This window comes from Arvicanthis niloticus, chromosome 1, assembly GCF_011762505.2.
Source record: "Arvicanthis niloticus isolate mArvNil1 chromosome 1, mArvNil1.pat.X, whole genome shotgun sequence".
Lineage (NCBI taxonomy): Eukaryota > Metazoa > Chordata > Mammalia > Rodentia > Muridae > Arvicanthis > Arvicanthis niloticus.
In genome coordinates, this window is record NC_047658.1 from 16,465,219 (window position 1) to 16,492,886 (window position 27,668).

A 27,668-nucleotide genomic window follows, 5' to 3' on the forward strand; every position below is an offset into this window, starting at 1 on the left:
ATTTATATTCATTCTCCTGGCCCTCCCTCTAGGTTGCTTTCCTGTTTTTCTCCTTACCTGATCCTGGCCCCCTTTTCTCCCCTTCCCTCTGTCATCCTGCTCCCTCCTTCCCTCTGCCTCTTGTGATTATTTTGTTCCTTCTTCTAAGTGGGATTGAAGTATCCACACTTGCACCTTCCTTTGTGTTAGGCTTCTCACAGTCTGTGGGGCATATCGTGGGTATTCTGAACTTTTGGTACGTCAGGAATATCTTGGTTTCTCCATCTATGGTGATTGAGAATTTTGCTGAGTATAGTAGCCTGGGCTGACATTTGTGTTTTCTTGGGATCTGGATGACATCTGTCCAGGATCTTCTGACTTTTAGAGTCTCTGTTAAGAGGTCTGGTGTAATTCTGATAAGACTGTTTTACAAGATACTTATAGTTTTTTTCCGTTCTGGCTTTTAGTATTGTCTCTTTATTTTGTACATTTTTTGTTTAGATTATTATGTGGTGAGAAGATTTTTTTCTGGTTCAATCCATTTAGTGTTCTGTAAGATTTCCTGGATGTTTTGTGTAAGAAACTTGGAATATTTGGCATTTTATTTGACTGTCTGTATCAACAACTAGCCAAATTCTACCCTCTAGAGGGCCTTATCTTGTTTCAATAAACTAACAATATTTTTATTACTAACCATTTTCTATTTCATTTCATCTGTTGGCCAATGGCTAGTGTCTTAGGGTTTTATCACTGTGAAGAGACACCATGACACTCTTATTAAGACAAACATTTAATTTGGGCTGGCTTACAGTTCCAGAGATTCAGCATGGCATCATGTAGCCAGACTTGGTGCTGGAGTAGATGAGTTGCACATGTTGACCTAAAGGTTGCCAGGAGACTGGCTTCTGCAGGTCAACAGTAGGTTCTGTAGTCAGCAGTAAGTTCCTTTCACACTGGGTAGAGCTTGAGCATAGGACTTGAAAGTCCAATCCTATAGTGACACACCTTCTATAATGCCACAGTTTTCCCAAGAAGAACATATCTCCGTATACTGTCACTCCCTATGGGGCAAGCATTGAAACACATGAGTCTATAGGGGCCAAACCTATTCAAACCATTATTGTTAGTTAGCAAGTATGAAATGTCCACAGTAGTGATATGTACAGTAAAGTCTTTATGTCTGCATTTAAGTGAAATGCATACTAAAGCTTTGTGTCCGGCTTTGAGTGAAATGATTCAACAAAGCCTTTGATATGCTTATGCCAATCAACAGAGGCTGAGAAATTGTTTTGAGTCTGTTTGAACGTTGAAGCAATGTCATCTGTTTAGAGAATCTGCACTTGGTGCTACATGAGAACTTGCAGCTACAGCAACCTTGACCCTAAGACACTCCTGGCAAACCTGAAGTTCTTGCCTTTGATTATGGCTAGCTATAGTCAAAAGATACAGAGATTTGTATAGGTTGTCTGCTCTCATGGCTAGCCAGGGCAAGATGACTTTGGTAGCTGGAACCTTTCCCAGCCTGAATTAACCTTGAATAATGTTTGAAGAAAGTAGGTGGAGTGTGCTAGTCATGTGTCAGTCTTTTCTAAGAAAGGCTGAACAACTCTGCTCCTCCAGAAAATGAAGCAATTGGTAGCAATTCTGTTAAATTATGTAGTTAAAAAAGGGACATGGTTTTCCCCAAAAGCCTGAGAGATCTTTATAATTGTGTATTTGTTGTGACTAAATTTAACCTATTTTGGAATATAAAATTAAAAATTTAGCTTAAGGGATGGTGAGATAGTTCAGCAATTAAGAACACTGACTGCTCTTCTGGAGGTCATGAGTTCAAATCCCAGCAACCACATGGTGGCTCACAACCATCCTATGATCATATGAGTGAGTGGGGCCCAGAGCAAGTGGGGCTGGAACAAGAGAGAGAGGGGAAAGGGAGGGGAATTTACCAAGGCAAAATTAATTTTGCAATCATAAACAGTTGCTCATGCTGTAACTTCAGCCTCTTGGGAAGTTAAGCCTAGTACAGCACTTGTGGAGTAACTCTTGTGGAGTAATTCTTCAGTTTTACTGTATGCTGGAAACACATCTTGTAATTTGACTCTCTTCCCCAATGCCACAGTCAGTGAAAGATACATCATCTTAGAGGAAACAATGGGGTAAAAACTGAAACAGATGGATTTCGGAATCAAAAGAAATACAAACTGCCAATTGATCCAAACATTTTTTTTTTTTTGTAATTATACACCTTGGATGGGGTTTTATGAATACCTGATTTATTCCCCATTTTTGGTCATGTGAAAAAAATGCTGTGAGTTCTGAGTTATAACTAACAGAAATTATATTCTCACACTGTTATTTTTTTCTACTTCTAGCTGAAAGACAATTTAGTTTTGACAATAAAAATGTTCCTTTGCCTACACACTGTGGCCCATGTTATAAAATCATGGTAGTCCAGGAGCTGACAGAGGAGAACCTGAGCAAGTTCAACACCTCAGTAGGTTCAAGTTGCAAAGAGAACAACCTCTACTCCATCATACTTGTATTGCCTGTTCATTCTATTTAAACCTGAGAACTCAGTCATTTTGAGTGCAATGGCCCAGGGAAGACCAAGGGAAAATGAAGAGAGCTGAAGGGGATTACAAGAGATATGGGGAAGAATTAGTGGCTGAAGCATACATGGAGTGGGGATCGATGCTGTTCCTGGAGGTCTGACCCAACGATGCCTTCACTCTGCCAGGTCCTCGACTACACAAAGGGACCTGGCACAGAATCGTAGTATCAGTCCCAGGTAAGCAGGGACTGCTCACCATGCAGCCTGTATCTTTCTGGCCATGTTAAGGAGCCAGGCTCAGCCACATATCCCCAATAAGCCAAACAAGAGAGCCTAATTAGCTGGCTTTGAAATGCTCAATTATAGTAGAGGCCCTCTACAGGCAAGGTGGGCAAATCTTTCTGATATTCTAGAAGACCCAATCTATATACTTACTTCCGGGCCACCAAGAGAATCATGGTGAAACTATTCTTCAGAATAATAATAAAAAATTTAAAACAATAGAAATGATAGAAAAAAAACTAAATTTATCATGAAAATTAGAAACATTATATTTATTAAGTGCAAGTAAATTGGAATGACAAGAATAGAAGCAAACTATTCAGTCTTTGGGGGTAATAACATATTTAGGTGGAAGGAAAGAGATAGATGCAAAGTATCCAAGTAGTATAAGAATTTTCTTGGCATTGCTCAAACACTACAGCATTCTTAGCTACTCTGTCTTCTGCAATGTGCAAATGTCTCTTCAACAGAAGCATTTTTCTCTGGAGGACTCAGTCTTACACAGAAAGTAATTACCCAGGAAATTTGAATTTCATGCAGTCCATTGTTTCACTAATTGTTAGCCAAAGTGAGAGATATCTCTTTAGAATATCCTTACTCTTCCTAGGGAAGCAGGTTATGATTAATGAATGGGAAGGGACTGTCAGGGAAGGAGCACAGTGCTCTTACTGGAAGCTACATTGTAGTTGCCAAGAATAAGGAAAGAGTGGAAGATGTGGAGGGGCTGACCCACCACAGCTAAGTAGATGCAGAGAGCACCATTGGAGTCAGCTTGTGCTCAGGTACACCCTGAGCATCGCCCTCTAGTCTTTTGATCCTTTGGCTTTCAAATCCTTCTCCCCTTCATAGTTCATCCATACCTTGCACAGCTCTTTGCAATGGCATGATTGCTCCAGTCTCACTTCTGTTTAAGTCTCAGGATCTCCTGATGTCCTCCTAACAGAATTTTACAGGCTTCAGAGAAGCAGAATACCAACCTGTTCAGACAAGTCAGTCTTCATGCCTGCAAATTTCTTTCCTCTCCTCATGGAAGACATAAACTCCAGCAGGGATACAAGTTACATGTGTCCTTATTGGCTCCCACTGCTGTCTTCTTACCACATTTGAGATAAACTGTCTTGTGGCATTGGTCAAGTGCTCAGCCACTTTTTAAGACTTGTCAGTTTCCCTCCTGATCTTTCTTTTCACTCTTTTTCGTTTTGTTAGAGATTTAGACTCTGAAACTTCTTTAAAGTGCCAAGGCCTCAGATACTTCTGAAGCAAGCAATCTTATATCTCTTCCAGGTCATCAGGGCATAATAAAGAATAACATGTTTGAATATGTTGTTGAGACTTGTCAGATTTATTCCCCTGAATAATTTTCTGTAACTTAATGTAAATGTGTTGGCTAAATATCTTATCAAATCCTTTATCGTCATAGATTCATTCACTGTGAGTTTTCTCAGCACTCAAAACTACTGTGAAGTGCAAAGGCTTTAACAGATTGATAACATCAAAAGTTTTCCTCTTGTGTACTGATGCCATGAGTGCAAAATTTTACCATACTGACTATACTTATAGGGTTCCTCTGCAGTGTGATTTTCCTCCTGATTTCATAGACTGCTGTTACACACAAAGGCTTTACCACATTACTTATTTGTAGGATTTCTCTCTAAAATGTATTCTTTTATGTGTTCGGAGATAACTGTGTTGTGAAAAAGCTTTACCACATTCATTACATTTGTAGGGTTTCCCAGCAGTATGTGTGCCGAGATGTATTTGAAGACCACCATATTGTGCAAAGGCTTTATCACATTGGTTACATCTGTAAGGTTTCTCTCCAGTATGAATTCTTTCATGAATTTGAAGATGACTATGGCGTGCAAAAGCTTTACGACACTGATTACATTCATAAGGTTTCTCTCCAGTATGTGTTCTTTTATGTATTCTGAGATGACCTTGTTGTGAGAAGGCTTTATCACATTGATCACATTTGTAGGGTTTCTCTCCAGTATGTGTTCGTTTATGTATTTGGAGAGTATTGTGCCTCCTAAAGGCTTTACCACACTGATTACATTCATAGGGTTTCTCTGCAGTATGTGTCCTTTCATGTATTTGGAGAGTACTGTAAACTGCAAAGGCTTTACCACACTGATTACATTCATAGGGTTTCTCTCCAGTATGTGTTCTTTTATGTATTCTGAGATGACCTTGTTGTGAAAAGGCTTTATCACACTGATCACATTTGTAGGGTTTCTCTCCAGTATGTGTTCGTTTATGTACTTGGAGACTATTGTGCCTCCTAAAGGCTTTACCACACTGATTACATTCATAGGGTTTCGCTGCAGTATATGTCCTTTTATGATTTTGGAGATTACCTTGACATGCAAAGGCTTGACCACACTGGTTCCATTCATAGGGTTTCTCTCCAGTATGAATTCTTTTATGCCTTCGAAGGTAACTACGTTGTGCAAAGGCTTGACCACACTGATTACATTCATAAGGTTTTTCTCCAGTATGAATTCTTTCATGCCTTTGAAGGTGATTGTGATGTGCAAAGGCTTTACCATGTTGAATACCTTCGTGGGATTTCTCTCCAGTATGAATTTGGTGATGTTTTTGAGGATGACTGTGATATGCAAATACTTTATCATACTGAGTATATACAGAAGGTTTTTCTATAGTATGACTTCTTTCATGCCTGCAAAGATAATCAAAATATGTAAAAGCTTTACTGCATTCATTACACTAATGAATCTTTTTATCTCTCTGAATGAGTTTTGCAATTTGTTCTAATGGTAAAGAGAAATCAGATCTTAAGGTTTTAACACATTGTTTATATTCATGGTGTTCCCATTCATTATGGGTTAGTTTTGTGTCTTTGAAGATACCTGTGATGGTAAGAGCATTTATTACATGGCTCATATTTATAACATCCTTGTTTTATGAGATTTTTTTCATATCTGAAGAGAAATGGAAGAACTCAAGACTTTACGATTCTAATTGCATTCATAAATTTCCCTATGAGTCATGCTGCATATGCAAAGCTAACCAGGATATACAGAAGAATTTCCACATTCCTAGCACAAATAAGGATTTTCTGCAGTGTAAGTCATGTGGTTGTATTCCCACTGAAGTTGGAAAACAAATTAATTGTAAACTTTTCCCACATTCAGAAAGTCTATTCAAAGTGGGGACTAATACATATCTTCCGAGTCTACTGGAAGAGAGGTACACTGCTTCTTTTAATATCCCTATGCTCACATGGTTGGGATCCACTGTGACCATTTACCTACTGAAAGAAGAATATCAAATGAAAGGTTTCCACATTGTATTCACATAATTTGATTTTTTTTTCTTCACAGATATGTGGTACTTAAGGTTTCTCCAAAACAACCTTCTTGATTCTAATAAACTGCCCACTTTGTTAAACTTAACAATACTATAAGTACATAAGTGACACTAGCTTCATTATGGAATCATTGCTTATTAGACGATTTGGACATGTACTTAGCACCTATTCAATGTGTATACTTTTCTCAACATCTAAATTGTATGAGATTTAAACAGATTGGCATGTCTATAGCATAGTGCTAAGGGGCTGATTCAAATAGTGATATCTGTTTAGGCACTGTTTCCCTGTCTTCTTTCTTAGAAAAATGACTTGCAAACACAAATCAAATATCTGACACTGAGATACATGGTTTTGTAAAAATTTAATAATCATTGATACATTTAAAATCAATTTTTTTACACTGTTGCTTTTCTTTAAATTTTTCTTAGGAGGCATATTCCTATCAGCCTGCACCTGAAAATTACCTTCCAACGTGTCTTCTAGAACGTTGAAAATGTTCAATATTACGGTCTTCCCAACTGTAACCTAAAATAGAGTACCAGAAAATGTATGATATATTATTGAAAATCAGGCAAAATTGAAGTTGTTAACTTCCGTGAACTTTAGAACCATGCTTGGTTTATTGACCTTATTCCTCCTCATCCTCATTTGAAATTACAAAAGAGCATCAATAATAAAGAAACAGTTGCCCCCTTATTTTAAAATACCAAAAAAAATTCACTGTCTTACCTATAGCTGCGAGGTTCCTGTAGGTTTCCAACATCACATCCTTGTAGAGCCTCTTCTGGGAAGGATCCAGCAAAGCCCACTCTTCTCCAGTGAAGTTTACATGCACATCATCATAGGTCATTCCATTCTAAAATATCCCATACATGTGTAAAATAAAAAGCATGATACCGACAACACTGTAACTTCATTGGCAATATATTCACATAATCCTGGTGCTTCTCCAACTTATTTCTGGATGCAGATGTTCTAATGTAATCACTAAGCCATTTTAGAAGGAAACTAAATAATGAATTTTACCTCAATCATTTCTGAGCTCTTTGAATAGGATATTGACTTGCAAGAGAAATGTCAGTTAATAAACATAAAAAGAGACAAGCAAACAGATGAAAAGTATGGAAAAGACATCAGAGAAATTGTATGAACTATTACTAAGTACAAAAAATGACATCAAGCTAGTTGTATTGGCTTGTTTCTTTAATCCCAACACAAAGGAAGAAGAGATAGGTGTATTCATAAGTTGGATGCCAAGATGGTCTATGAAACAATTTCTAGGACAGCCAGAGGTCTCCCATACAAAAATCAATCAAACAAATAAAAAAGATAAAACTCAGAAGCTTTTTACTGAAGTTCCTCCAAGAAATTGTACCTGCACTCCAGTTCTACATTCATCTTCCAGAAAATCAAGATGTCCTAGTTTGAACTGTAACATAAATAAAATATTACTAAAAGGAAATAAACAGATGACAATATAAGCAATGTAAATGTAGATCATGAATAAGAAACATAGGGCAGAAGAGACTGCTCCCCAGTGACGAGCTCTTGCTGGTCATGCTAATAATTGGGCTCGATTGCCAGTGCTTACATTTGGGCTCACAACTATCCATTAGCCATAGTTCAGGTCTTCTGAAGCCTGTTTCTGACTACTCTGAGGACCTGGCACACATGAGATGCATATTCATGCACACAGGGAAAATACTCATACCCATTTAAAAAAAGACAGGTATAAGGACTATTACAAATTTACAATATAATGACTCAATAGGCGTAGGTATTATTAATGTCACGAATACATGCTATCCTGAGAAATAGAATATACTCTGTCAAATTTCAAAATTTAAGATGTGGACGAAGATCAGTAGAACAGTATATTCTTGATGTATACAAAAACCTACATTCCAGGTCCATCAGCCAATAATATAAAAACAAAAAATACCGGCATGTTGGTCCACATTTAATCCCAGAACTCTATAGGCAGAGGCAGATGGATCACTAAAGCCTGCCTGGTCTACATAGCTACTTTAAGGTCAACCAGGGCTAAGCAGAAAAACTTTGTCTTCAAAAACAAAAGCAACAAAATTAAAAACATAAAAAACATCAGCCTAGAAAAATAGCTGAGTACTAAGTAGCAATTACCACTACTGAATGTTAGATGAATTAGAGACTGAGTCTATAATGGTGAGGGCAAAACTGCAAGAGGCAGAACCAGACTGGTCAGGTTCAACAGCAACACAGTAGATGCAAAGTACAGGAAACAGGTTGAGTCTGTGGACACTTAAATATCAAACCCAATAACAAATCTAGGAAGGTTGCTTCTACAGAAGCTACCATAAGGTCCCCAAAGAAAGACACAAAGGAGGGGCAAGTATCATCTCATGTTGAAAATGCATTTAATCTAACTTCAAAATCAATTCATCTTGCTTCCTTCTCCTCTACCTGTCTCCTCCATCTGGTCTCTGCAACCCTTAGCTCCGCCTCCCTCTTCCCTGTCCAATCACAGGCCTCCTGCTCAACTAATATTTGAATTAAGTGGATAGGGAAAATCCTGCCACAGCTATCATTATATTATAATTAATAAAATCACACAATATAGATGGCATCACTAATAAAAGGAGACACAACAACATGCCTATGAATATAACATAGTCCATTAAAGCAGTACAGGAAGTATAGTCAAAATCAAAAATCAAAGAAATCACTGGCTATCACTCATCCTGTGCACTCTGCTTTTTTCCTTTACCAATAACAGAAAATGGATTGGGAAAGGAGGGCTATCTCAATTGGAGAGATTCAACCCTAGCATAAAATGATTCAATATTGCAGAAATAGTTTTAACTATTAAAATATATCCTCTTATGTTACAGAAAAGGATGTCTGTTAGGATCACTTACAAACCATTTTGTACCCTATGATTGAAAATTGGATATAAATCTACACCTATGTGAGGAAATGCAAACATTTAAAGAGTATATTCAACAAGCTGATTTTTATAGAAGCAATGTGTTTGTGTTATATACCTAAATAGTTGGCTTTGCACTGTTTTATAAATTGAAAGGGTTACAGGCAGAGCAGAACCAAGAGCGAAGGTCAGCTTGGTCATCATCTCTGTGTTTCAGGAATTTGGCTGACCACAAGACAGATGGCTGATTATGTATAGGCTATACAAAATGTTCCCCATGACTCTTCCTTGTACCCTGTCACAAACTGAATAATGGGCTGGGACTTTCCACAGGTGCTCTCCAATAGCCCCCTTTACTTTCCCTGGGTTGTGGTTCTGCCCCAAGTTGTGGTTTTGGCTTTAAATCCTCTCTGTCTCCAAAGCCCTGGGGTCAGACCCCACTGCCCCTGCGTGGTCATGGGTCTTGACCTCAGTATACTGATTGAAATATACCTCTTGCTGATTGCATCAAGTTTGGTGTCTTGTGAGTTAATGGGTGGCTTCAAATTCCTGAAGCTTGGGTGAGGTCCTCCCTTTGTGGGGGGCCTTACATTTTTTGGTTCCCTGACCGGGAAACTGCGACCACCCTAAGCTCTAAGAACCCACTTGGAGGTATGATTTCTGTGGGTTTTTTGGCCAATTTGTTGTCTATATTGTCTCAGTGAAAGATTTCTGTTTCTGTGGTTTCTGTGTTTTGGGCCCATTCTCTTGTCTGTATTGTCTCAGTAAGCTGGTTTTGTGAAAGTACTTTTGGTTCTTTGCAGCTGTTTGCAGCCATTTCTGTCTCGAGAGGAGACGAATGGAGTGATTGGCAGACATGCTAGGGAAATCACCGGCTGTAGCCCTGAGAGATGTCTCAGGAAGACAGGGACCCCCAGAGACATCTGAGAGGTTTCCATTTAGGTGCCAGAGAGGATGTGGAATCCTTCCTGGCGGGCACTCGAGATTGAGACAGGTTTTTGTTAGTCTCTCTGTATATATGTTTTGTCTGGATTTTGTGTTACTTGTGACGATGAACAGACTGTGACTAAAGTTTAACCCTAGACCATTGGACTGAAGTTAGAATCAGAACACATAACTTATCAGTTGAGATCAGGAAAGGACCGTGACAGACTTTCTGTGCCTCAGAGTGGTTGACTTTTGATGTTGACCAGCTGCCAGAAGAGACTTTTGACTTGACTATTATTTTTAAAGTTAAAGCTATTATTTTTCAGGAAGGACCAGGGTCACATCCCAATCAACAGCCATACATTACTGTGTGGCAGGACCTGGTCCAAGATCCACCACCACGGGTGAAAAGGAGAAAGCCAGGCTCCTGAGCCCTTGGCCCTCTGTGGAACTAGACACAGACCAAACTAGAAGATTAATCACCCTTTCTTTTCAGATAACCCTGTCAGTCTGACCGGACTAGAAAAGTCTTTAATGTTTTCCCCCAGCCTACCTGAGATAATTGCCAGCAGCTTTTACAGGTTCTCTTTACCACAGAAGAACGAGAAATGATCCTGTTAGAAGCTCCCCTTAACTGACCAGACTGGGACACGGCTACAGGTAGGGAGCAGCTGACAGTTTACCCTGCCGGGCTCTGGTAACAGGTAAGAAGTTACAGAGTATAGAGGGATTACAAGATTATGCACTGCAAGATTTAATTAAAGAGACAGAAAAAATATATCACAAAAGAGAGACTGAAGACTAGAATACTGGCTGCAGTTGTAAGAGATAGAGAGAGAGAAAGGACAAGGCCTGGGCAACAGAAGACCAAGACCAAATGGGAACAGAGAGATGCAAAGACATCTGTTAGAAAAAGATCAGTGTGCCTACTGTAAATTCTTGGACTATTTCACAAACCGTTGATCTGGTGAAAGGACAAATGTCTCATTCCAGTTATTCCTGAGTGCCCTATGCCTTTGTTGAGGAGAGACAAAGTTAAAGTTTACTCAGACAGGACCAGGGGTGTCTTGAGAGAACCCCCACCTCTATGATATTAGCCTTAAAACTAGAAGATGAGTACCGGCTTCATGAGCTTCAAGAACAACTAGAAGCCCCGACATTAATAAATGGTTAACAGAATTTCCAAAAGCTTGGACTGAAACCAGTGCCTCCTCTATTGGAGTGAAGCAGTACCCAATGAGTCGTGAAGCCAGAGAAAGAATTCGACCTCACATTCATATACTGTTATAATGGGACATTCTGGTTCCTTGCCAGTCTCCATGGAAATTGACTCTGGGACAGCAGACAACTGTTGTGGGATCCCACTCCCTTGAGAACATTATCTGGCAGCCCCCTGACCGATAAGATGACTAATGCCCACATGAAAGGGTAATCTTTGCCTCCCCGGCCATCCTGAACTCTGCCACCTTGCTGCCTGAGACTGATGATTCCTCCCCTGTCCATTGACATTCTGGCAGAAGACCAACCTTGGCCAGGGAGTCCGAACTGGTATACTGATGGGAGCAGCTTTGTGATTGAACGTAAGCTGATGGTGGGAGCAGCAGTGGTAAATAAAAAACAAGTGATTTGGGCCAGCAGCTTGCCAGAAAGAACACTGATAGCAGGTATGCTTTTGCCACTGCCCATATTCATGGGACAATTTACAGACAGAGGGGACTGCTGACTTCTACAGGAAAAGACATTAAGAACAAAGAAAAATCTGAGCCTCCTCAAGGCCATCCATTTGCCTAAAAAGTGGCCATAATTCATTGTCCTGGACATTAGAAAACTCAAGATGCTGTTGGTAAAAGAAATCAGGTGACTGCTAAAAAGGCTGCTCAAAGAGCTATGATCCTGACTGTTTAAAGTCCTAGAAAATATCTTGATGTCCATGTTAAAAATAGTCCTTCCACAGAGAGGATGAAAATATGTGACAAATTTACACTGTTTAGCTCACCTAGGAGCTAAACACCTGAAGAACTTGATAATTTTATGTGTTAAACTTATTTAAAAAAAAAAAAAAACCTGTGAGGCCTGTGCCTTGACTAATGCTGGATATTCAAGCTGTCCCCCAGGAAGAAGACTTCAAAGAGACAGACCTGGGGCCTACTGAGAAATAGACTTCATGGAAGTCAAACCTGCTAAATATGGTAACAAATATTTATTAGTTTCTATAGATACCTTTTCAGGCTGGATAAAAGCCTTTCCTACAAAGACTGAGACTGCCAACGTGGTGGCTAAGAAGATCTTAGAAGAGAACTTCCCCAGGTTTGAAATACCCAAGATAATTGGGTCTGACAATAGACCTGCCTTTGTTGTCCAAGTAAGTCAGGGACTGGCCACCTAGCTGGAGATTAATTATAAATTACATTGTGCTTACAGACCCCAGAGCTCAAGACAGGTAGAGAAGCTAAATTAGCCTTAGAGACTGGCGGGGGATGACTGGACAGCCCTCTTTCCTTTTGCCTTTTACTGGGTTATGATTTAAGCTAACACCTTATGAAATTTTATGAAGGGGGGTCTCCACCATTCATTGAGATAGGCAGAGTATATGATTCTGATGTTGTTCTTTCTAAATCCCTGTTTGCCCACATGAAAACACTTGAGGTGGTCCGACATGAGGTCTGGGATCAGTTAAAAGAAGCTTACGAGACTGGAGACCTGAGTGTGCCTCATTAGTTCCAGGTTGGAGATGCTGTTCTCATCTGCCACCACCTGGTCGAGAACCTTGAGCCTCACTAGAAAAGACCATACCTGGTTCTCCTGACCACCCCCACAGTGGTGAAAGTCAAAGACATCTCTAAATAGATTAGTTACTTTTGTTAGAAAAAAATAAGTGCTGTTCAGATTTTGATGTTACACCAAGTTTTATGATTAAAACTCTTACATCAGAAGAAATGGGGAAATGAAAGGGTTACAGGCAGAGCAGAACCAAGACTGCAGGTCAGCTTGGTCATCATCTCTGTGTTTCAGGAACTTGGCTGACCACAAGACAGATGGCTGATTATGTATAGGCTCTTAGAGAATAGTCTATACAAAATGTTCCCCATGACTCTTCCTTGTACCCTGTCACAAACTGAACAATGGGCTGGGACTCAGGTGCTCTCCCATAGCCCTCCTTTATTCCCCCTGGGTTGTGGTTCCCCCCGAGTTGTGGTTTTTGGCTTTAAATCCTCTCTGTCTCCAAAGCCCTGGGGTCAGACCCCACTGCCCCTGTGTGGGTCTTGACCTCAGTATACTGATTGAAATATACCTCTTGCTGATTGCATCAAGTTCGGTGTCTTATGAGTTAATGGGTGGCTGTGAATTCCTGAGGTTTGGGTGAGGTCCTCCCTTTGTGGGGGCCTTACATAAGTCATACATAAACACTTTTGAAAGCAAGTCTATCCCAATTTCTATCCTTATATTTGTGTGTGGGAGAGAGGATGTCTTTCATTGTATGTACAGGTGACATACCAGAAAAGAAAAAGGTCAGATCTCCTGGAGTAGGAGTAACAGGTGTTTATGAGCTTTGAATGGGTGTTGTTTAATGAACTTAGGTCAAACCCAAGAAGAGTATTTGCTGAATGACCTTCTCATCCCACATAATACAGTTTATCCAATAAGTCTTTCACAGATTAACAACAAAATTCTAAATATATACACAGTAAATAAATAAGCCCTAGGAATCTAATGCCTCAGTATTAAGACACTGGGTATAGGACCAAGTAGGAGGTCTCCAGACCTTTGCCACTCCTTGTTACCTGAGATCTAATACACAGGGTTTCCCCAAGTGATCAGCTTCCTCTCTCCATACCCATGCCTCCAGTAGATACCACAGACATCCACCTGATGTTGCCTGTTGGTTTGCTCCATATTGCTTTTATTATGTTTAGGTATGTACCATGAATCCGTGGTCTCTCTAAGACTTTTAACATGAACTACCACCAGTTGTATTTTGTTGAAGGATTTTTCAGCATCTAATGAGATGATCATGAGGTTTTTTTCCTTGAGTTTGTTTATACAGTGTATTACACTGATGGATTTTTCATATATTGAACCATCCCTGCATCCCTGGGGTGAAGCATACTTGATTGTGGTGAATGATAGTTTTGATGTGTTCTTGGATTCTGTCTGTGAAAATTTTATTGAGTATTTTTGCATTGATATTCACAAGTGAAAGTGGATTGAAGTTCCTTTCCTTTGTTGGGTCTTTGTGTAATATAGGTATCAGAGGGACTGTGGCTTCATAGAATGAATTAGGTAGTATTCTTTCTGATTCTATTTTGTGGAATAGTTTAAAGTTATTTGTATTAGCTCTTCTTTGAAAGTCTTGTACAATTCTGCACTGAAATCATCTGGACATGATCTGGTTTTTGGTTGGGAGGTTTTTGATGACTATTTCTATGGGGCTGGGGGAGTCAGTTACAGGACTCTTTACATAATTTACTTGATCTTGATTTAACTTTGGTACATGGTATCTGGCTATAAAATCATTCATTTAATCTAGATTTTTCAGTTTTGTTCACAGTATAGATCCATCTCATGGCAGAGGGGCACCAAGACCTGATACTATTACTCATGCTGTGAAGTGCTTGCAGATAGGAGCCTAGAAAGGCTGTCATCTAAAAGGCCCTACCAGCAGCTGACTGAGATAGAAGCAGATCCTTACACTCAACCACTGGACTGAAGTCAAGGACACCTATGGTTGAATTAGAGGAAGTAGAAAAGAAGCTGAAGGGGAGAGTGACCCTATAGGAAGACCAGCAGTCTTAACTAACCCAGATCCCAGAGAGTTCCCAAAGACTAAGCCACCAACCAGGAGCATAAATTGGTCAGATCGAGACCTCTGGCACAAATAAAGAAGCCTGCCTATTCAGATCTCAATGTGAGAAAATGTACATAATCCTCGATATTTCACTTGGGGCCCAGTGAAGAAGGAGGCCTGGTGGGGAGAGAGCAGACTCGTAAGGCAAGGGGGAGGAGGAACAGAATGTGGAACTGTGAAAGAGGGGATTGAGAAGGGGACAACTGGAATGTAAATAAATAAAAAATAAAGTAAAATAAATTTACAAACTGAGTGAGAAAGAAATCAGGCAAAGAACACCCTTCACAATACCCTCAAATAATGTAAAACATGTTGAAGTAACTCTAAAAAAGAAAGTAAAAGATTTGTATGATTAAAAAACTACGAGTCTTTCAAGAAATAAATTGAAAAATTATCAGAAGATGTAAAAATCTCTCATGTTCATGGATCAGTAGGATTAACAGAGTAATAAGGGCCATCCTATTCAAAACAATCTATAGATTCAACATAGTCCCATCAAAGTTCAAACAAAATTATTACAGACTTTGAAAGAATAATTCCCACCTTGTATAAAAGTACAAAAAAAATGAGGCTGGCTAAAACAAACCTGAAAATAAAAGAACTGTATGGAATTTGTATGAAAACAGACACATTGCTCAATGGAGTCAAACTTAAGATTCAGACATAATTCCACCCACATAAGACATCCAGAAATACACAATAGGAAAAAAAAGCACCATCAACAAGTGGTGCTTGTTAAACTGTATTCCTGCATATAGATGAGCATAAATCAATCCATATTCATTACCATGCACAAAACTCAAGTCCAAAGGTCATTGGATCAAAGACCTCAAAATAAGACTAGATACACTGAAATTGATAAAAGAGAAAGTAGGGAACAACCTTGAACACATGGCACAGAAACAACCCTCTGAACAGAGTACTAATAGTGCAGGCACTAAAATAAAAACTAATAAATAGGACCTCATGAAACTTAAAAACAACATCAATTAGACAAAAAGACAGTCCAAGGCATGGGAAGATATTTTGACCAATACCACAATAGACACAGGTTGAATATATAAAACATGAAAAGAACTCAAGAAACTAGATGTTCAAAACATAAAAATCTCCTAACCCAAAACATCCAGGAAATTCAGAACACAACAAAAAGACCAAATCTAAAAATAATTGGAATAGAGGAGAACGAAGATTCCCAGCTCAAAGGACCTGAAAACATCTTCAACAAAATCATAGAAGAAAACTTCTCCAACCTAAAGAAAGAGATGGCCATAAATGTACAAGAAGCCTCTAAAACACCAAATAAATAGGACCAGAAAAGAAAATCCTATCATCACTAAAATGATGATCAATGACTAATAATCAAAACACTAAATGCTCAGAACAAAGAAAGAATATTAAAAGCTGCAAAGGAAAACGGCCGAGTAACATACAAAGATAGACCTATCAGAATTACACGAGACTTCTCAACAGAGACACTAAAAGCCAGAAGAGCCTGGTCAGAGGTCATGCAGACTCTAAGAGAACACAAATGCCAGTCCATGCTTCTACACCCAGCAAAACTCTCAAACAACATAGATGGAGAAACCAAAATATTCTAAAATGAAACTAAATTCAAATAGTATCTATCTACCAATCTAGGCCTCCAGAGGATTCTAGAAGGAAAACACCAACACAAGGAAGTTGCCTACACCAAGGAAAAGACAAGATATTAATCATCTCACAACAAAGCCAAAAGGAGAGAACCACATGCACATAATGCCACCTACAAAAACAAACATAACATGAACTAATAGTCATCTGTCTTTAATATCTCTCAATATTAGTGGACTCAAAATACCTATAAAAAGACATAAACTAACAGACTGGATACACAAACTGGATCCAGTATTTTACAATATACAAGAAAACTACCTGAATAACAAAGACAGACACTATCTCAGAGTAAAAGGCTGGAAAAAGGTCTTCCAAGCAAATGGTTCCATGAAACAACCTGAAGTTGCCATCCTAATATTCAATAAAATAGCTTTTCGACCAAAAGTTATCAAGCGTAATAAGGAAGGATATTTCATATTCATCAAAGGGAAAATCCACCAAAAAAAGTCTCAACTTTATCAGATCAAACTACAAAAGCCTATGCTCAACAAAACTGGAAAATCTAGAGAAAGTAGATGATTTTCTAGACAGATACTACATACCAAAGTTAAATCAAGAGCAGGTATCTAAACATGCCCATATCCCATAAGGAAATAGAAGTCATTAAAAACTTCCCAACCAAAAAAGTCCAGGGCCAGATGGATTTGGTGCAGAATTCTAACAGACCTTCAAAGAAGATCTGATACCAACATTCCTCAAACTATTCCATAAAATAGAAACAGAAGGAACACTACCTAATTCAGTCTATGAAGCCACAATTATTCTGATACATAAACCACATAAGGACCCAACCAAAAAGGAGAGCTTTAGACTAATCTCACTTATGAATATTGATGGAAAAATACTCAATAAAATTCTTGCAAACCGAATCCAAGAACATATCAAGATAATCATTCACCACTATCAAGTAGGCTTCATCCCAGGGATGCAAGGTTGGTTCAATATATGAAAATCCATTAACATAATCTACTATATAAACAAACTAAAAAAAAAACCACATGATCCTATGTTGGTGGGATGGCAAACTGGTACAACCACTCTGGGGGTTCCTCAGAAAACTGGAAATAGAAGACCTGAAGACCCAGCTATAACACTCTTGGAAATACACCCAAAAGAGGCCACACAAAGACACAAGGGCACGTGTTCCACTATGTTCATAGTGGCTTTGTTTGTTGATAGCCAGAAGATGGAAACGACCCAGATGTGTCAGGACAGAAGAATAGATACAGAAAATGTGGTTCATTTACACAATGGAATACTACTCAACTATTAGAAACGAGAACATCCTAAGTTTTACAAGCAAATAAATAGAAGTAGAAAATATCATCCTGAGTGAGGTAACTCAAGCCCAAAAGAACACTCATGGTATGTACTCACTAGCAAGTGGGTATTAGCCAAAAAACAAAAACAAAAAAGTACAGAATATCCAAGATACAGTCTACAGAACTCAAAAAGGTCAACAAGCTAAAGGGCCCAAGTGAGGATGCCTTAATCCTACTTGGGACAGAGAAGAAAGCAATCACAGGAGAGGGGAGGGAGGAAAGAATGTGGGGACAGGGTGGGGAAGAGGGGAACATGATCTGGTATTAGGTAGAGGAAAATGACTGAAGTCCTGAGGGCCAGCAGAAAGAATACAAACAGGCAACCTCAGGAAGTAGGAGGTGCAGGGACCCTCTAGAATGTACCAGAGACCTGGGAAGTGAGAGACTCTCAGGACTCAAAGGGAGGGACTTTAGGTGAAATACCCTACAGTGGGGAGAGGGAACTTGTTGAGCTCACCTCCCGCAGAAAGACAGGGCATAAAGAGAGGGAGGGTTTGCCATCCCACAGTCAAAACCCTGACCCATAATTGTTCCAGTCTAAAAGAACTACAGGGACAAAAATGAAGAAGAGCCTGAGGAAAAAGAGTTTCAGTGACAGGCTCAAAATGGGATGCAGCTTAAGGGGAGTCTCCAAGGTCTGACACTATTAGTGAGGCTATTGAGAGCTCACAAAAGTTGATCTAGAATGACTGCCCTCCAAAAGACCCAACAAGCAACTGAAAGAGTCAGATGCAGCTATTTACACTCAACCAATGGACAGAAACAGCTGACCCTGTGGTTGAATTAGGGAAAAGCTGAAAGAAGCTGAGGAGGGCAACCCTGAGGGGGGACCAGCAGTCTCAACTAAACCAGACCCCGATATCTCTCAGATACTGGACCACCAACCAGGCAGCATACACCCGCTGATATGAAGTCCCCAAAACATAGACAGCAGTGGACTACTGAGTCTGGGTTCAGTCAGAGAAGATGCACCTAACCCTCCAGAGACTGGAGGCCCCAGGGAATTTAGAGGTATGGTGGGGTGAAGGGTAGGGAGATGGGGACATCCTAGTGGAGACACATGGGGTGAAGAGAAGGAATGGGAGGGAACAGTCAGAGGGTGGACCAGGAGGGGGATAAAATCTGGAATGTAAAAAAAAGATTAAATAAAATTTAATAAAAAAGAATAAAAAGTTTAATTTAAAATCAGAGAAATCTAAAATGGCTGGGAAACACTTAAAGAAATGTTCAACATCCTATTCCATCATGGAAATGAAAATGAAAGCTACTTTGAGATTTCATCACATATATGTCAGAATGGCTGAGATCAATAATACAAGTGAGAGCTCGTGCTGGCAAGGATGTGGAGAAAGGGCAACATTCCTCCATGGCTGGTGAAAGAGCAAACTAATACAGCCTCTGTGGAAATCAGTATTGTGATCCCTCAGAAAACTGGGAACTTGTCTACTTAAAATTCCACTTATACCACTCTTGGCCATATACCCAAATGCTACTCCATCTCACCAAAAGGACAATGGCTCAGCTATGTTCATAGCAGCTTTATCCTTACAGGGCAGACACTGGAAACAAGCTAGATTTCTCTAAAATGAAGAGTGGATAAAGAAAATGTGGAACATCTACATAATAATGCCATGAAATTTGATGTCACAAAATTTAAAGGAAAATAGATGACAACTAGAAAACAAAAATCACCCTGAGATAATGAAGACCCAGAATTACAAACATGGTATACTTTCCCTTCTAAATGCATGTCACTTATTAAGTAAATGATAACTGAGCCACAATACACAGACCCAGAGAAGATAGGTAAAGTAGAGAGCTATAGGGGAGAAACATGGATCTCTCTCTAAAGGGGAAACAACAGATTCTGTGGGTGGGCTGGGGGTGAATGGGACAGGAATGGGAGAGATCAGTTGGGGACATGGAGAGAGTGCAGTACAGAAAGGAACAACTGGATTTAGGGAGCAGTTGAGGGTTAGTGTAGGAACTGAATGCACTGGTAACTTCCTGGAATTTATGATGGTAAATAAATAAAAAATAAAATAAAGTAACAAATGGAGTGAGGAAGAAATCAGGCAAAGAACACCCTTCACAACACCCTCAAATACTGTAAAATATGTTAAAGTAACTCTAAAAAAAAAAAAAAAAACAAGTGAAAGACCTGCATGATTAAAAGCTACAAGTCTTTCGAGAAATAAATTGAAGAATTATCAGAAGATGTAAAAATCTCTCATGTTCATGGATCAATAACAGAGTAATAACAGCCATCCTATTCAAAACAATCTAGTTTAGGAGTCTTAGTGAGAACTCCTAGTAATGAAGAATTTGAAGTCTGATCTGGCCATCCTCTGTAGCAAGGCATGGCTTCAGTGGTGGGACTGGGATAGATTTGGTTGAGTTCTTGGCCAAGGAGGTCCCATGAAGATCCCGAAAAACCCTGGCTGAAGGTAGGACAGAAGGTTGTTCTCTGAAACCTGACAGCAGGGCCCCATTACTGAGGACAACTTTCACACACATGGGTCACTGAATGTAGAGGTTGAACAGGAGCTTGGCTGAGAAGGCTCAGAGCCTTCACCCTCATATTCTAGTCTCTCTAGGGTGAGAAGATATCACTACAAGGTACAGAAATAGAAACCTGAATACCAACCCAGCTTAAAAACCCTCTACCTAAAATCTGTCCTGCATGAAAGATGTGCAGAGGCACCAAATGTATTTGAGTGTCAACCCAATATTTGATTTAACTTGAGGCCAACTCCATGAGAAAGAATCTATGCCTTGTTCTACCTGGATGGCCAGAAATCTTACAGAGACTTAAAGGGTAAGCATGGGCTATGTATGGGTCTGTACCAGGTCATCTGTTGCTATGTTATGGCTGTTAGCTTGATGATAAGCAGGGACTCCTAACAGTGCAAGCAAATATAGCTCTGTCTGTCTCACCTGCTTCTGAGACTCTTTTCTTCTTATCAGGTTCCCTTGTACAGTGTCCATATGAGGTCTATTGCCTTGTCTTTTTGTATCTTGTTTGTTCTTGTTTCTTTGTGCTCTCTTGGAGGCCTGCCCTATTCTGAGAAGAAAACAGAGTTGGAGGAGTAGATCTGAGGAAGAGGAAGACAGGAGAGGTTGGGGTTAGCTGGGGGGAAGTGGACAGTATATACTGTATGAGAGAAGAATATAGTTCAATTAAAAATGTCATTCAATATGCATGGATGAAAATACAAAGAAGGGGAGCAATAATGAACAAAGACAAGCAAAATAGCCACAGCAGGGAAAGCACGATTTAAATAGATTTAATTTTAATTCTGTTTGTGAAAAGAATGACCATCACACAGGAATTCATAACAAGCTCACTCATGGGCTCTGTGCAGATTTTTGAAATCAGAAGTTTTGCTCTCAGCGACGTGAAATACATATCGTGCAAGAAACAAGCCCAGGTCACTTTTTCATTTTCTTCCATTAGTTTCCATTGTGAAATTACAGAGGTTTTTTTTGTACATTTAATAGCAAAAGAGTATCCTTCCTTTTCTTTAAGGAAAGGTAATGTTTGAATAACTATTCAAATACTACAAATACATATGTAATGTTACACAGTAGAGCTACACTAATTGTATGACACATTAAACAGGGGTAAAGCCCTACTTGCTACCCAGCCCTGTGTTCCTTAGACAGTTTCTTTTGCATGGCTAGAAACTCCAGGTTGAGCCTAGAGAAACTGCCAGTTTCACCCAAAAGCTGCTGGCTCAAATCCAGCTTCCATGTGTCTCTCATAGACACAGCCTTTCACCCTTTCTGACTCTTGGCTCTCCTATCAAGCCTATATGTCTCTTCCTCTAAGCTTTCTTCAAAGTTAGCCTTTTTCTCCTTCTCTACATTTAAGATTTCAAAAAAACAAAGGGGGAATACAGGACCTCTCTGCCAGAGCACCCAGACGCCACATGGCAGAGAAAGGCCTTCCCCCCACTGCTTCTAAACCCACCATTACTGCTTCTTCTCCACAACAGGAAGACCTGCAACACCGTTCCTGTTTTACAAACAAAAATTTTAAACGTTTCCTCTTCTCCCTAACAGGAACACCTGAAGCAACAATATTCATGCTTCTCAAACAAAAATTTTCTTCTTTATGTCTAAATGTCTCCTTTTCTCTCTAACACTCTTGATATATGTCCAACTTTTTTTCAATTTTTAAGATTTAAGGTTCAAAAGTCATCTACTCTACTTCCACAGGTTAAATCAACATGCTGATAAACATTTTTCAGCTCTTAATTAACAACTAGTTCCCTTTTACAGACAAACTGTTGCTGCCTACCCCCAGATACATAATTAACATGATGATTTCTTCCTCAGCCATCCAAAAGAGACTCAAAGGTGCTTTCTAGGATTAAAGCTTCCTCAAACACCTTTGCTTTTCCAGGATCTCAATGACAAACCATGACGTGCTTGCTCCCAAATAGCCTAATGGTTGCTACACACCCTTTGCAAACATCCCCCTGCTGGGGTGCTGCTTCCCTGTCATGATCCTATAGGTGCTCCCACAAATCCAGCAGAGACAACACCATCTCCTGGAACCTGCCTTCGACACAGCCTTCTTCCAGCCATCTCGTCTGATTGAAGAACCCAGAGATACAGGCTGAGACCCAGACACACATGCCAGACCCAGAGATGCTCCTACAGAAGACAGATCCAGACCTTCCAGCTACAAACGAACTCTTATGCCAAAGTCACATAGCTAAAGTTACATGTTAGTAAGGAAAACATAATGTCTATCTAGATTAATCAGATGTTATTACCCTCAAACTGTACCACCTGTGTTTAATTGTTCCAAGGATCCCTTGCCTTCCTAACCCCTACCCTCAGCTCTCCTTACCCTGTGGCTTAATTGTGCCACACCCTATGGCCTTCATAGTGTTTTCTTTTGACTCCCTTATCCAAAATTTTTACTAAAAGAGTAAGATGTTGGGCCATAAAGAGATGGTTTGGTCTCCCTGGTAGAGCGCTGGGTTTGAGATAGCCAGGGACCCAACAGAACATTGCCTGTCAGGGACAGCATATATCTCCCCATGCTCCCGGATTCCAGATTACTCCATGTGGTCCACACCTCTCATTAACACAGGTTGCCCCTCCTTTTATGAAAGAAAAGAGAGTGGGATGTCAGGCTTGACATGAAGTCTAATCTCCATTCAACCTGCACCCTTCAGTCACTGGTGGACAGAGTGATAAAGAGGCCTCAGGCCCTAGAGAAATTTACATACTAAAGAGGTACCTGAAGGCCAGAGGGTGGAGTCAATTAAGCATTCCTCCTCAGCCCCTCCCCCCCTTTTCCCCTCCCTATTTAACTCAGGTCTGCCTTGGGTTTTTGGGAGGGTGCATCCAGATCCATCCACCATCCGTCATGCCAATAAACCGGTTTTGGAAATCCAAGGACTTTCTCGTGTGTTGGGACCATGCCATGAGGAACTGTGTAGAGGCCTTTAGTGAGCAGCCAGGCTTAACTTCTAGCTGGAGGAACCCAGAGCGTTCCCAGCCAACTACCCACAGCCTGGCATGAGGAACTCTGTGTTTCACAGCCACAATTACAGACACAAAATGATATATAAAAATGTTTAAACATGTCCTCCAAAGCCAAAGTTAAAGTGTTACCATCTAAGGCAGGTAATTTCATCATAGAAAAGAAAGAGATGTGTCATTTGTCTAAGATGACTACATTTTTTTGATAAACTATAATTTATTGTCATTAAAGTTCAAACAAAAAGACTCAGTTTGCTTCTTAATCTCATTTTTACTTTTTCCTGCAGTATGATTTGTTGGCTTTCAGACTCTGAACAAGCAGCTGAGGTGCCTGTTTAATTACCAAAATGGATCTGGCCTCGAGGTTCTCCCAGCATTCCTCACTCTCTACCTGTGCCAGGACATGGCTGCTATACCCCATCCTTTAAGAAGAATTTCTCCTGCCTCAGAAACTCTTCTTTCTTTGTTCCCTTGGCATTTTCTCCATCCTTGTGTGTGCACTGACTTTGTCTCTTTCACTTCCCTGTCCCCTCTGTCTCTGTTTCCATGACAACTTCACTGATCTCCTATAAGGTCAGTGAACCCACCCAAGAGCTGTTTCCCAGAGTGAACATGACCCTAAGCAACGTGAGGATAGGGAGGAGTCAGAAGATGCAACTATTCTAGAATTAATATGCCTTCCCAGGGAGAAATCAATATATACACAATTAAAAGAATAATTAACAAACATGTCTTTAATGACCAAATGCATTCAGCTCTGACTAATGCTCAAATAGGAGTTTGTTGAGAACAGATGTCATACTTCCTATATGATGCAACCTTAACTCTGTTTTAGGTTCAGTCCCCACATTATATTATGTTTTGAACAATTTAGATACAGACAAGGGCCTGCAAGTCTGGCTACTCCCATCACAGATGGGAGAGTTACAAAGCAAAGATATCCCCAAAATTTTTTTTAAATCTCTATTGTTCTATTTTACCAATGAAGACCCAGCAGCCAGATGCTGGGGTGAAAGTCAGCTAATCAGAGAGGTAGAGAAAGCACCCAGCTAACTTTATCCTCAGCAGATGCCCCACCAAGAATGCCCCCTCTCTCATACCACCATAAAAAAACAAAAACAAACAAACAAAAAAACCTTCTAATGCGTCTCCTATTTCCTATGCATCTCTGTCCATCTCCCTGACTCCTTGTTACTCTTTATGTTTTCTTATTAATCCAATTTGCACTTCCTGCCAACTGGTTACCTGCTCTGCCTCTTAACCTATGGTTGACTTTATTAAATCCTGTTTACAAAATTCAAGCAGAAAGCTCTTGGATTACAGGTGGGTGTTAAAGTTAAGCCACAACACAAAATAAGTTTTTTCCAGTAAATAACTCAATCTCGGGGTTCACACTGAGAACCCAAAAGGCTATTACAAGCAGTTTTTATACTTTTTAGGTGCACAGGTTACATTTGCAAGATTACAGTTCAAACTTATTGCCTAAGCCTATTGACCTTTAAATCTATTGGCTAGCAAGTATGACATGCATTTGAACTCTACCTGGGACTTTCCAGGGGGTTGGGTGACTATTCAGTCAGTACATTTTAAGAATATTTTACTCAAGAATGTTCCTGTGGGTGGAGAATGAAACTTGGCCTAGCCTTGACCTCAAGCAGGAAGCAGAAGCTGTAAGGAGGGTGTGGGACTGGAAAAGCCCTTTACAGTCCCTCATTCTCCCCTTTCTCTTGTACAAGCTCCAATCCTGGAGCTACACTCAGTGGTCTCTGGTAACTCACATTCTTCAGGTCCTGTCCCCAGGTCTCATATTGTTGGAGCAAGGCCATCAGCTGCACTGCTCCTCTTCTCTCTTTTATGAAGGCTATAAACTTGTTCAATATGCAGGGTCGAAGGTCAACAATAGCAGGAGAGCAATTAGAGGTCATAACAAGGTGGAAGAGGGTAGTTAACCAAGGGGAGGACTTAAACCAAGACTCGAAACAGCCCTGATAGGATGCTACCTGGAAGGTCCCAGAGGATGAGAAAGATAGGAAAAGTAGGAAGAGTAGACATGAGTAGGACCATGGCTCCTGCTACATATATAGCAGAGAACTGCCTTATCTGACATCAATGAGTGAGAAAGAGGTGGTCTCGTGGAGCCTTGTTGCCCCATGGAAGTGGGGGGGGGGGGGGAATGCTAGAAGGGTGAGCAGGAAATAGTTGGTGCATGGGAATCCTCTTAGAGGCAAAGGGGAGGGGAGTAGGCTGGGGTGAGGTTTTGGAGGGGAGACCTGGAAGGGGACAACATTTGAAATGTAAGTAAAAAAAAAAATTACTACTAATAATAAAGACAATAAAGAAAAAGAGGGGGACTCTATTTTACTCTCAATACATCAGGGCCTACCTGGCTCTGCCAAGCATGTTCCTGGGTTTGAGAAAAAGCTATGTCATTCTCTATACATGAGGGTCTCACAGAAAGCCTTGCTTGATCAAACCAGTCCTAGACCCAACAGTGTTTTTTTCTTTTCAGAGAGTTGTCACCTGGTATTCTCTTGCCAAGGTGGCAGAACTATGCTTTCTCTCAAGAAGAAAACTAGCACTTTACTGTAAAACAGGCTTTAATGTTGACTGTGACCCTAAAATGCTCCCTTGAGCAGCTACTTGGAGGCCAGTTCTCTGATATGAGGTTGGCCCTGGTGGCTGGTTGGAAACCAGAGTAGCCTCCTTTGTTATGTATTTGGAGCAAAATTTCTGGACAATCCTAGTGAACAAACATATGTGTCCTAGCATCCTAACAGGTCTGGTTAGCATACTATTTATCTGTGGGGTGTTTCAGAGGCATTCCTCCATAAACTAGAGTCTACTTGGTGTAGCTTACTATCTCCTAAACATTGATAAATCCTTCAACATCATCAATTCTACTCTTCTACACCACCTTTTACAACCTCTACAGAATTGACTCCAAATAAGTCTTACACCAAAATGTTAAATGATGGGGAAGTTAACTTTTAAAAGTAAAGAGAAACTAAGCCTCTCTGAGTTTGACATCCTGCTAAGGATGTTTCCACCCACAAGTCTCTGTGCCAGATGCTTTGAGCAGAAGCCGTCGTCATAGTAAAGTTATTCAGAGCCCACCGCTGGGTTCAGAGAATAACTAGGACAAAAAGAGAAGTAACAGGTAGCCAGATTTGGTCACAGCTTACCACCCAGACCCAGGGACATCCCACCGTACCAGCTCCTGCTGCACAACTGCCTGCTCCTTCCCTCCGTAGGCAGTGACTCTGCACTCACCATGTCGCGAATTAGTGGCTTGCCAGAGCTTCCCTCACAATACACAGCAGCAGTGCTCAGGAAAGAAAAACAAACAAACAAATAGAACTTTTCAAACCTGCTCATCTAAATAGCTGAAGTTGCAGCAAGGCTCCCGGAAAATCCCGCCTCCTCTCCTGACAGGCAGGTCCACTTCAGGCTCTGATTGGCCATTACGCCTTGAGTTACATGAGCACCTCCCTTAGCGTTAGAGTGTGCTGAAACGACTCCGCATAAAGGTTGCTGGACTGGTGTTCCAGTACAGTACCATACCTGTTCCAGATATACAGAGGTTTGTATTTCAGTAGCGGTTGTGCCTGTCTTCCAAAAGCCTGTGCATCTGCCTTCCCATCCCACCACCTCAGCTCGGGCGGCTCAGCCTTTGTAAACAGTGGACCCTCCACTCCCTAAATCTGGAGCTTGCTTGGACTCCCTTTAGTACACTCACTAGGCATTTCCTTTTCTTTCTCCAGAAATGAAGGTGGGTATGTAATGTAAATCAAGCTTGCGTATGTAATTGCCAAAATTAACCTGTAAGCCTCCGCTGCCAAGGAACCAGGTTACCTCCAGGGATGCTGGGAATTGTAGTTCTTTGTAAGCCATCGCGAGAAAGTATGGTGGCCAAATTGATTATCTGTGTAAACCCCTAGGACACGTTACCGGGGACTATTCCAGCTGGGAAATCATGCGGATATTTCTGACCCAGGTCCATCTCTTGGTCAGTTCTTAATATTTAATAAACGGTTGCATTAAATTTGGACCAAACTGGTTGAGTTGGTTTTTCCAGTAAAACTCAGGTATGGAGGCGCGTAAGGAGATAAATGCCCCAAATTCTCATTTCATTCTGGATAATCGAGAGGTGGGCTCACCCAGCTGATCCAGGGTCTCCGGGAATGCATTCCCTCTGCGGATTCCTAAAGTGAATGTTGGACTCGGAGAAAAACAGTAGCTTCCTGTTAGTTCCTGGATTCTGGTTAAGGGGTACCCTATCTGATGAACAGGGTGAACTTGATGGGGTTTGTAACCCCATTCGGGCAATTGGGAGATGCCTATGGATTATTTTTTAGTAATTTCTG

The 27,668-nt window shown here is 40.4% G+C and overlaps 1 protein-coding gene across 13 annotated transcripts; it reads right to left on the minus strand.

Moving 5' to 3' along the window:
- Window positions 1–830: 830 nt before the first annotated feature.
- On the minus strand, window positions 831–27,668 carry LOC117703779 (uncharacterized). 13 transcript variants are annotated; one of them, XM_076932748.1, is made up of 6 exons: window positions 26,672–27,131; window positions 20,740–20,866; window positions 6,876–7,002; window positions 6,611–6,671; window positions 5,170–5,492; window positions 831–1,040 (listed from the first exon to the last, which is right to left on the minus strand). In XM_076932748.1, the coding sequence occupies exons 1-6, from the start codon at window positions 26,677–26,679 to the stop codon at window positions 988–990; spliced, it is 699 nt and encodes a 232-aa protein (XP_076788863.1). In that variant the 5' UTR covers window positions 26,680–27,131; the 3' UTR covers window positions 831–987. The 13 variants fall into 13 exon arrangements, with proteins under 13 accessions (XP_076788863.1, XP_076788812.1, XP_076788806.1 ...); XM_076932697.1 differs by lacking the exon at window positions 831–1,040 and adding an exon at window positions 27,462–27,668 and having other exon boundaries at window positions 3,057–5,492; window positions 26,672–26,865; XM_076932691.1 differs by lacking the exon at window positions 831–1,040 and having other exon boundaries at window positions 3,057–5,492; window positions 26,672–26,865; window positions 27,041–27,156.

Bases quoted from the DNA above. Each gene is read 5' to 3' on its own strand.
- LOC117703779 (XM_076932697.1), bottom strand. The intron at 6,672-6,875 runs GTAAGACAGTGA...ACTCTATTTTAG, and splicing joins CAGGAACCTCGCAGCTATAG to GTTACAGTTGGGAAGACCGT. The intron at 5,493-6,610 runs GTAATTTTCAGG...TTATCTTTGCAG, and splicing joins TCTAGAAGACACGTTGGAAG to GCATGAAAGAAGTCATACTA.